The sequence below is a fragment of the Syzygium oleosum genome, unplaced genomic scaffold, assembly GCF_021117445.2.
Source record: "Syzygium oleosum isolate NSW1041296 unplaced genomic scaffold, Sole_v2.1 Sole_v2.10, whole genome shotgun sequence".
Taxonomy (NCBI): domain Eukaryota; kingdom Viridiplantae; phylum Streptophyta; class Magnoliopsida; order Myrtales; family Myrtaceae; genus Syzygium; species Syzygium oleosum.
In genome coordinates, this window is record NW_026607494.1 from 1441871 (window position 1) to 1453675 (window position 11805).

Here is an 11805-nt window from a genome sequence, read left to right on the forward strand (position 1 = left end):
ACAAGGTCCTAAAGGTGGATCTCACGAGACTCGCATTACTGGGTAGCAATTAGCCATTGACCAACACATATTAATAGTACAAGGCCCTAGAGGCGGCTCCCACGAGACTAGCATCACCATGTAACACTTAGTTCTTCACTGGTTCGTATCACTATTGGTTTCACAAATCAAAACATAAATTTTTCACAACTCAGGTCTTTCGTCAAAATCCCCTTTAATAAAGTATTTCTCAAATCATTTTAGAAGTTATGTCATAAATCAATTTCACAAGGAAGTATGCATAACCTTTCAAGAAAGGTTTATCAAACCATCTCACAATAACAAAAAAGTAATAAACACTTGATCCAGCTTTGTGCAACAAATATGTTCTTCTTAGTTCAACATATATATGTATATATTGAATCACTATTACTTTGAGACATGGGTTTTACGAACAAAGAAGAGATCAATACCACTTACATGGGAATGCCATAACCAAATAATGTAACTATATGAGCTGATGATCTAGTAATCCTATCAATTGAATGAGAATCGACGTTAAAATCAAGTAAAATATTACTTTAACTAACGACTTGACTAAACTACGCTATTTCATAGCCAAAATGCTCACTTCCATTTGACAAAAGACCTCAAGAATGGCCAACTGTGGCGAAAAACCACTAACGCACAGAGCAACCACTCGCACGACAAACGACCACTCATGTGAGAAACTTTCTTGCGCCATAACTCTCTTTACCGAACTCCAATTAGACGAACAAATGACTTAAATCTTCACTAGACTTTGCGAATCGAAGTAAGTTTGACTTGATGACAAGACCGTGTGCGCCTTTCCCTTTTCTTTCTTCTTTCCCTTTCTTTTCTTCTTCTTTTTTCTTTCCTTTCCTCTATTCCCTGCGGGCTCTCCTTTTCTTTCCTTCTATTTCATCCGCTCATTCCGTGCTTTGACTAGTCCAAGCTTTTTTCTTTTCTTCGCTTTTGCCTCTTGACTTGTTGAGCACCACTTACTATTACTATTACATGCGCGACCTTAGATCGGAGGTCGTCGACCTTAGGCGATCCAGATCGGAGACCATCCTGAGGCCGGGCAACCTCCAAGTAATGGTGACTGATTTATGCGGCGGCGGCAGCAGCGGCAGTGGTGGCAGAGCGGAGGAAGAGAGAAAGAGAGAGGAATTTGATTTAGGTTTAGATTTTCTAGGTAAATCCTTTCGATCATTTTGAGGTAATTGTGCGCTACTGCCGGGGATCTATATTATTATTATTATTATTATTATATGGCATAAGGTTTGTTTACTTGGTAGTGGGAAGATTCCACGAATGATAGTCACAATCTCCCTAGGCCTGGTACTTATACTCTCCTGATTTTTTTAGGAAAAGTGGGAAAATGACGGGAATGAAAATTCGAGCAGAATTTTTTTTTTTGAAGAGAAAATTTGAAGTAGCGGTTGTTTTCTTTCCATATAACGTATGTAATATCAATGTCGTTTCCAGATTTCTTTTTTGGCCAAATTACTTTGACGAATTGACCCATACTATTGATTATTTTTGCATGAGCTGTGATCCACATGATATGTGAAACGCACATACAAAAAATACACCAAAGTTTTCACGAAAATGCAGTAAAATGGAAGGTTTCATTACTAATTCGTTCCCCCATAAACATCTCGCCACTTTGGGCTGAGATTTTGGAGTTCATTCTTCGACGACATGACAATTACACGACTTCCATAATCGAAGCACAGGTCATCACATGTTAGCGACGATCAACATTTACAAGGGTTGGTCAGGATTATGTGCCCGAGAATTATTCTCATTCTCTGGAATCTTATCATCAAGCACCGTGACTACGACGTCGCCGTCGTTGCCGCCAACATCGACGACGATGGATTTCACGACCCCTCGATGTAGCAGCAATTGAGCTTGCGGTTTCTCTGGCGACACCCTTGGTTTCACCGCGCTCTTGAAGTTTGCCAAGTGGGAGAGCTCGTCGATGGCTTCATAGATTTCTTCGATGCATTTCACCACTTGAATCAATATGGAAGCAATGGTTGCGGCGGGGACAATTGAAAGCAGTTCCATGTCCTCCAACGACGTGGTTTTAAGCAGAATCTTGAGGTTGTCGACTGCGATTTCGGAGTTGTGCAGGTGGAGATGTGCCAGGGAAGGGTCGGTCATGAATTTAATGGACGAGGCAAGCATCGTTAACGCCTTGCTCGATTCTGAAGTTATCATCATGCATGGTTCCTGAATTCTTTTCTTAAATGCCGGAGGCGCCTGCATTACACATTCGCAAATTTGTGGTGAGTTGTTGATTGGGAAGCATTGGCATGCAAATGAACACTATTATCAAGCATAGTATGCATTGTTACTTGGAGGTCAGAGTTGAGGTAGCCGTTGAGAGCTTCAATTTGGTAAGCGCATTGACGGGCGAGTGCTCCGATCTTCAAGTACTGCTTCCACGGGTGGCGGAACCGGAAGCACCCGTGTCCCGGTTCCCATCTTGCGAAATTCGCCTGCAAATTCACACAACCATTGTCCATCTAATAAACACATACAAAAAGTAGGAAGGAAGCAATCACATGTCGATTCATCGTATCAGGTAAGAAAGACACGCATTTTTTAGTACCAAAAGGTACATGTTTGACGCAGTGTACTGATGCTGAGTGGCACTAACAAACTCAAAGGTAAAGTTGAGAGAGACAGAGAATCTCACCAACGATTCTTCCATGTTCTTGGATGTAAGAATGCTCTTATACCCCAGAAGGAATGTCTTCTCACTTGTGGAGATCACAGCCTTATCTTCGTTCACCGATTGGAAATATTCACCTCCAAATCCTGCCAAAAAAGTTTCAAGTATTTCACTCTCAGTCTTAATAGTTGTTGAATTCACTATATGTTTGGTGTATACTGTCGATCTCTTCGCGATATTATCTCAAGTTTTTGAATGACCTTTCAGGAAAATGGCGAGCTTTTCCAGGTGCAGGGCGACGAGCTTGTGAAGATCTGCGCCAGCCCAGACCGGGCAAAGGAAGATGGACACGATTATGCAGATCCCTCCTCCTATTATGATGGTCGAGAGCCTCTGATGAGCTAGCTCGAGCAGCTTCTCGACTCGATAGCCCGAGACGGACACCATGCTGAACGTGAGGATGAATATCAGGATGCCGTAGTCGTATCTAGCCTTTATCCGGGGAAAGAATCGGGTAAATGTAGCTGCTCCAGCTGAAATTATCGAAAACTTTACCGATGTAAGATTTCAAGACTAACAATCTCAATTTCATTGTCTAGCTAGATAATAATATGCCCCGCTTTTGCTCCGTTACAACTTAAATCTAACTGCAACGTGGGTGAGGGACATACCATGCACCATTAGTGACAAAATCAGAGAAACCCTAGATGCTCTAAGACTATATACTCAATTTAATTTGTTCTAGTCTCATTTGCTTCAACATCCAATGTGATTTCACCACGTCACTATAATTAAAATTTAGTAAAAGGAGTCCTAGTCATCGCTAGTGTTATTGCCCATAGGAATGTTACAGGTACCTAGTAAGAAAACGAGAACCCCAAGGACAATGGGCTCTCCTTCTTCTCCAAAAAGACATGCCAAATGCTGTGCCCCCACACCCAACGCACCAGCTGAGAATGTTGCGAAACCTCTGTTCAGACCTTTGCTGAGGGTGGCACCTGCCAAGCAAAAAAAGTAATTTCAATTTGGGATCATGTGCAAAATTCACGTGACATCCACTAAATTTTTAAAGTCGATATATAGTCGATTGTGCACAAAGCACATAGAAATCCATTGGTCGCAGTTTTAACATGATTGCGCATGTGTTGCGCAACTCATAGTGCTTGGGAAAAGCTTATGCTTCACTTGTGATGGAGAAATTTTCTTTTTTTTTTCCTTTTAACGAGACCTGTTCGATTGCACGAGACTTACCCACGGTGAATTCGAAGACGACAACGACCGTGAGCACAGCCCACATTCCTGAAATCCCATAGCTGTCGTAGAAGGGCCTCACATAGTATATGAGGGAGACAAGCGTGAGAGCCAACCCTACTTTGAGCGAGTGGATCACTCTTCTCGGGTCGTCTTGCCCAATCTTCTTGATGCTCTTCCCGATGTCGACCGCCCTGTCCTTATACTTCGCGAAGCATGTCCGGAGCCAACTCAACCCTCGAGCTAGCAGCGTAGGTCGTCTCTCCTGAGATATGGCCTCAATGTCCATCACTGACAATGGCTCGACGAAAATGAACTCAATATGCTTTTCAAGTTTTCATGCACGAGAGAGAGAGAGAGAGAGAGAGAGAGAGAGAGAGAGAGAGAGAGAGAGAGAGAGAGAGAGAGAGAGAGCTGTGTGGAGGAAAATGGGCTGAGGCCATGAATTTATAAGGAGGCATAGTTCGGCGCATCATTTCGAGAATACTTTGCTTGGTGCGTCGTGCTTTGTTGTGTTGGAGGGCAAAAATTTTCCTTGACAAAGGCGTTTCAATGTGGCTGACTAACCTTTTACCTAAATTTGACGTAATATTTTATTAGCCCCGAACAAATAGCCCACCAAAATTTTAGTAATCAAAAGAGATAATAATAGCTAGCCCACTATCATGTACAAACAATGTTACTGTATGCCTCAAGTTTCGTGCTTGTTTGACCCCTCAAAACGTCCTTTTGCACTTCCCACAAAACGTACAAATGCCTCAAAAAAGTGACGATGTTAATTTATATCTTGATAATGCATGTGGGGGTTGTATAGAGCATGCGTTACGCGTAATTTGAACCCTAGATTTGAAATACCAGATGCGATTATTGGAATACACATATGGCATGCAAAAAGGGAGAGCTGTATAGAAGAAGCGTTTGGACGAGAGGCACCAAGGTTTTGTTGCGTTGAAAGCGTGTGGAATCCTGTAAAAGTCAAAACATCAATTTGAGTTTGTCAATGGAAAAAGTCAATTTGAGTTTGAAATCTCTTAGGCAGAGAAAACCATGGTTTCTCCAAATTCATTAATGCCTTTGATCATGTTAGTAAAAAACTACATGGGAACCATTCACACCTGGGAGACATATAAATGCATTTCTATTTCTTAAGAGATTAGGGACTATTTGTCACACCCCTACTCCCACAAGAATAGAGGCAATGATACAGACGTCCTTCTACCTGCAGGACGCAACTTCAAATATAATCAAAATTAACCTGTTCATACAAGACAGTAATCCACTTACTGGATTGGAGCTGTGGAATCCATCACAAGAATATATATACTTTCCTACATTAACAAACTAAATATCAAGGAATACCATTTCAGAGATATATCCAACTATCTCAGCTCATACCCAAGATTCAAGTACCAAAAGTTCCCCGTCAATATTACTCTCGAACTACTTGTCGCTAGTTGAAGAAGCTTAAAAAGATTGGAATGAATGGTGTGAGTAACCATAGCTTAGTGAGTAGTACATCTCTTTAAAGAAGATTGAACATTAAATATGCATCTTTATAAAACAATATCATAACTCATCAATCCCTAATCCAATTCACAATATACGTAAAATATAAAAAATGAGTTATATCTTTTCACAATAGAACTTTTATATATCACATCAACTATAACAAATTAACCATCAATGGTCCATTCCATATCAAACGTTAATGGTCCATTCCATCGACAAATATAATGCTCAATATCTAACTATGGTTACGCTTAATGCCCATGATAAAGACGACCAAGTTTTTCCCTTAGTTAGATCTCCAACTATATGAGCCATTGGTTTAGGCCAGAAGGACGTTTTAACAACAAAATGCACACTTACCCTTGAATGGGTTTCAATCATTGCGACATGAGCATAATCCACTAACAACATTCTCCAATAACCCACAATCAAATCTAGGATTCATCTCAAAACTTAGTTTCACTAATTAAATCATATAACTTTTCACGATTTAATTTATCAAACATAATCAAGATCTTTTTCGTAATTCTTTCATAACAAGGTTTCACAAACCATTCAGAGGTAATATGTTAAGCTATAATCAACCAATATTTTTCCATTTCAATTAGACAAAACGGTAGTAAATGCTTGATGCAGATTTTATGCAATAAAATGCAATTTCGTAACTTATAATATATCTAAACCATTTTGCTTTCGAAATATGAGTTTGTAAACTCGAAAAAAAGATAGCATCACTCACTTAGGAAAGTTGAAAACCAACCTGTGAAGGTTACTCGAACTGACAAACTCATATTCCTATAAATTAATAATAAAAAAAGATATCAAACTCAAATACCAAGTTACGTTAACTACTACTCGATTATACTAAACTTAATTGCTAACAATATGACTCCTAAGCGCCAACAAAACGCTTGTCAAAAGCAATTATTTAGAGTTATCCGATATTCGGGGATTGAGCGTGAAACTTTAAAAATTCATTCCGATCAAATCATAATTTGAAATTGATTTTCGTCAAACCTTACGGCTCCACAACGTCCTAAATTATCATTTTCATATAATTCCATAACTTAACAACTCCTTAATCGAGCCTCACAGTTCAAAATTCACATAACTTCGAATTGATGGCCTAATTTTGAAAATTACTCTAATTATAAGAACTAAGGGTTTGAATTCTTACCAAGCGTTGTGATATACAATTAATTCGGCTTGTCGGGAAGTCCGAGGCGAAATTTTTGTTGGCGCTAACAATACAACCTAGAGGGGGGTGAATAGGTTATTTGAGAATTATGAAAAACATTTGCAAAATATAACAAGTTTAACTTCAAACATTGGTAGAAATCAGGCCCGTGCTGTTGTTTGATAAAGATCAAATAATGCCAATAGTGAATGAGATAGAAGATTTGCAAGCAGCTATATAGTGGTTTGGCTTTATCCCCAAGCCTACATCCACTCTCTAGACTAACAGCCATAATACGGGCTCGATTGCACTAGTTTTCAGCTTAACAAGTTACAATTGGCCAGTGCTGATCCTTTACAAACGATAGATCACACTATCATGACTCACCTACTGTACTTACTCTTGTACACTTGATCTTTCACACGATTACCATACGGCAAGATTATCACAGTGAAGATCTTTCGAGAGAACAGAATAATATCAACAAGGAAAGTAACTTAGAGCAAATATTCGGATTCTACATTGTGCTCTCTAACATTTTGGCCTAGAAGGTCTTTTCTTAAATATACATCTTCAATCTTTCCATTGGAGATGCTCAGAAGATCAACTAGCCGTTACAGATCCGTTGGTGCTACTGTCTAGAGATGGAGTTGCCCATACAGTTCTTTATCCTGAACATTTGTAGGCTACTAGAAAATAGGTCTTGTAGCTACTATCCCGACACCGACTGCTCTGACATTTCTGACAGACGCCTGCTCCTATTTCCCGATAGACTTCATGATCTTCCCGTTGCACATTTCCACCCTTCAACAGCTATAATCCCGAATATCCTCATATGTTCGTGATTCAAACATCACTAATAACATGATGTCTCAACATTGATACAAAAACATTGTCAATCAGCTACTTTTTAGGTCTGTTTGTTCTGTTTATAGAAAATGTACAAGGACATCTTGCTATTTTCTCCCAATGGATCACACCATGGATATCACATAGTCCTTAAAGATTATCATAGTCTTCCATCTCATCTATAAAAGGTAGCTGCTCTCACCTGATATTGATGTTGATCTTTCTAGTTCTTCCAAGCATAACTCCACCAAGCTGTTCATCTTCTTGGTCCTTCCAAGCTTTACTAAGCATCCTCGTTCTAGACTTGTTCACCATCATCAGGTCCATCTAACTGTTCACCCGATCTTTGTACCTCCAAGCCATCACGAACATCCTCATTCTTCTCGACTTGTTCACCCTCAATCAAGGTCCTTCCAAATGTTCATTATATCTGAAGATCCTTCCAGCTTATAGACATCTTCAATTACCCAATATCTTGTTCACCTTAGATATCAGTAGAGCACTCCTCATATCAAAATTTTCTGGTGCTATTTATGATAACATTCGCAATTCGGCTTGTGCATATATTGTGACTTCCCGACTTTTGTTAAAATTAATTAGTGAGCCATGGAAGGATATGTTAGCATCGATGAGTTAATTTAATTAGTTAACATATCTCTAATGGTCATTTAAGAATAGTACGGATAATGGTATTTAATTTATACTTTGTGTAGGTATTATAATACATAACATATGACACGATTTGAACCCTAATGTCCATTTTTGCTTGGCCGGCCACCTAGACATATGTTTGCATGTAAATTTATTAAATTTAAGTCTTATAATCATTGTTGGCCGCCCACTTCAACCACTAAAACTTCATGCACCAATGACAAGGTTGGCTTAACACTCTTCCTTGGAGCTAATGATGATGAACCATCATTGTCTCTCACTTGCCCTTTCCTCTTAAACCCACGGCCATCTCTGTCTCTCTCTTCCCCTTCATTTCTTCCCAAGAACACCACAAGCTACTCTCCCTCTCTGCTCTCTCTCTCTCACGACAGCTCTCTCTTCCCTTCTCATCTTCGTTTCTCTGTTTTTTTTTTTTTTTTTTCACTTTAGAGCCCGGCCAGCAGCCCCAGTGGAAGAATCTCGGGTCTAGAAGTGTTAAGGCAAGGAGGTGAGGCTTGATTCTAAGCCTATCAATTTTCCTACACCCTTGGCTTTGTTAGAAATGAGTGTTAGATGAATCCTTGTGGCTTGCATGTGCTGTTCTTGAGCTTGTTGGGCGTGCATGGGTGTGACCAGACCTGGAATTTGAGTGCATGTATGGTTCTTGGCTTCTAGAATTGTTGCATGTGGATTTTATGGTCATTAGTGGTCTTGCATGTGAGTTTTTGATGCTCAATTTGAGTTGCATGTGAAGAAAATGGGTCTAGGTTGTTGAATGAAGGTAAGATTGGCTGTTGCATGTTGGTTTATACCTCTTGAATTGAGTTTTTTGGGATAAAAATTCGTGGGTATCAACTAGGGTTGATTTCTTGAAGGCTGATTTCAAAAACCTACCCAGATTCGTGGTTACTGTACCTCCTCGGATTACTATTTTTGTAGAGATTTTTGGGGGTTGAATATGAGGATATGTTATTCACAAACTTTGTTCATCACATCTTAACGTTTAACATAATTTAAATTTGGAATTTTTGGAGTTGATTTGGGTTGTACAAAGATTCATTTTCATACCGGGTTACCTTGCCTAGAACTGCAGATTTTTTTGACTCTTAAACTTTCTCGATTTTTCATAAATTCTTCCAGCACGATTATTAACAAATTTACTTCACAAAAGTTGTTTAGGACTTATTTTTCTATGTCATATAAAAATTTCTAGGTATTCAAATATAATTTGGGTACTGGAAAGGGCATATTTTGAGAAGTAAATATTCTGTTCCAACGAACTGATTTTGGTCTGTCTTTGAGTTACTAAAAGCTATGTTTACAGAAGGAGTTAGACTTCGTACTCCTATGAGAAATATCAATTAAGATCTTTTCTATGACAAATTCAAATCTCAGAATTTTTCGAGGTCATTTATTATGGTTTTAGCTCTGATTTCATTTACTCTACAAAACTGCCCATTTTCAACTATTTGCAAAGATTTACTATTTTCTACGTGAAAATGTTCAAATCACGAATGGGTGTCTTCTGGAGATAAACCTACACACTTTGGACTTTCCAATGAGGTATGTGTTAGCGATATTAGGATATCTATTTGATTCTGCATATCTCTCAGGAATATGCATATATTTTTTTCGATATTGCATATCCTTGATTGATTTATATTTGATATTATGTTTATTTTGTTACCTTAATTAGTTATCTAATAAGCCTATAAATAGGCTCTCCATGTACTCTTTTATAAATCATCAAATATACAGAAAATTCTCTATTCCTCTCTTCCTCATTCTTACATTTTAACTTAGTATCTTAGTGCACCGGGTGCACTTCGCACCCGGTGCACCTCACACACCCCAGAAATTTCCCCAATCCTATTTTTTCGCTTTATCAGTCTTAGCACAAAATAAATCCGTCCCCGCTCGATAGTGTACATCTGGGTATCTTATTGTCATCTGAGTAAGCACCATGGTGGTCGTGTTTTGATGATCACAATAACCGCATTGCCCATCGAGATTTTTTTAATGGTGGTGGCTTTCTTTCGATACCAACCACAAAGGCCGCATCCCAGTAACCATTTTCTAAGCTAGCCGTATAGGCAATTTGATGCTACGACGCCAGCCGTACAGGCCGCGTCGTTCAGTTACTATTTCGCAAGCCAGCCTCATCGGCCACTTGCTATTCCCCTCCGATTCTCGACCTTTTGCGCGTCATTTCGAGAAGCGACACCACCACCAGACTCGCAACTATCAAACAATCAACATATTGAAATCTCATCGTCAATGGAAGCCTGGAGCCAGCACTCGCACCCTACACGTAGTTGCGCCACGCATCCTCCATGGTCGATTGAAGATTTTGGGACACTGTCCGGATTATTTTTCAAACTCAAGTTGATTTGTTCCAATTCACTTGTGTTTGAGGGGGATGTTAACGATATTAGGATATCTATTTGATTCTGCATATCTTTCAGGATTATGCATATATTTTTTTCAATATTGCATATCCTTGATTGATTTATATTTGATATTATGTTTATTTTGTTGCTTTAATTAGTTATCTAATAAGCCTATAAATAGGCTCTCAATGTACTCTTTTATAAATCATCAAATATATAGAAAATTCTCTATTCCTCTCTTCCGCATTCTTACATTTTAACTGTATGAATGGCCTTGATGTGAAGTCATATGGTGGTGCAAAGTAGGTCACCTTTGTGATGACAAATTCTGGAAATTTTGGGATATGAATGACTAGTGTGTGATGCTAAAGTGTTAAATCACTTTTATGGCACATGCTATTTAATGTATTTGCTGGATATGATGAAATGTATGGCGTGAAATGGTTTTGTTGCTGCATGTATAAAAGAAAGTGCTTGAGTTGTGTGATATGAATCCACTATAAGAGATGTCCATCGGGTCTTACGTCGATGATGCCCCGTAGGAGGTTGGGATGCCCCTAAGTTGTGTACGGGGATGCCGTTATTAGCAAATAGCGATGCCTCGGAATGGAGATGCCTGTGGTCAATAAACCACGGAAGCCGGACCGATTAGTGAATCGGCGAAATTCGGGGTGCCTTGCGCGAACTGATGAATAACCGGCGTAATCCGTAAGTCGAGCGTGAGACTAAACAAGTGAAACACTGAAATAATGTGGCATGTGCTTGTGGTATTATTGCAAATTGTTATGTTGTCATTTATAGATTGATATTATATTGTGTTAACAATGATCTGGAAATAAGTTTGATTGAGGATGCTTGATATGGTTAGTGCCATGATGTATGCTAGCATGAATGATTACGAACATTGCTTTCGGATGGTGTGCATTCATGATATGATACATTAATTATTTCATGTTAGATGTGTCATAGGAATCGAGAGTTAGTAGGATTGGTTGGTTTATAAGCTAGTCTTATCTCTCGTTGAGCATTAGCTCACTCTTGTTGATGCATCTTTAGTTATGCCTCCGATCCCAACATCACCTGTCGCTCGTTATGGTGCCCTTGAGTGGGAGCTATACCAGTTTACAGACCCTGATTTCCCTTCGGTTATATTTGTGTGCTACACTGCGACGTTATGGGTTGATGTTTCCGGGAGGCCATGTACCCTACCATTTTGTATCGGGCTTTGTTATGATAGATGGACAGTTTGAGGGACCGATCCCTTACCTTGATGGTGGTAATAGTGATGA

General features: G+C 39.2%; 1 protein-coding gene across 1 annotated transcript; it reads right to left on the reverse strand.

Moving 5' to 3' along the window:
• Positions 1-1603: 1603 nt before the first annotated feature.
• On the reverse strand, positions 1604-4299 carry LOC115687954 (aluminum-activated malate transporter 8-like). The gene is made up of 6 exons (XM_030613670.2): positions 3941-4299; positions 3547-3687; positions 2950-3222; positions 2714-2835; positions 2370-2513; positions 1604-2274 (listed from the first exon to the last, which is right to left on the reverse strand). Exons 1-6 carry the CDS (start codon positions 4227-4229, stop codon positions 1771-1773), a joined length of 1473 nt encoding a protein of 490 aa, XP_030469530.2. The 5' UTR covers positions 4230-4299; the 3' UTR covers positions 1604-1770.
• Positions 4300-11805: the final 7506 nt, after the last annotated feature.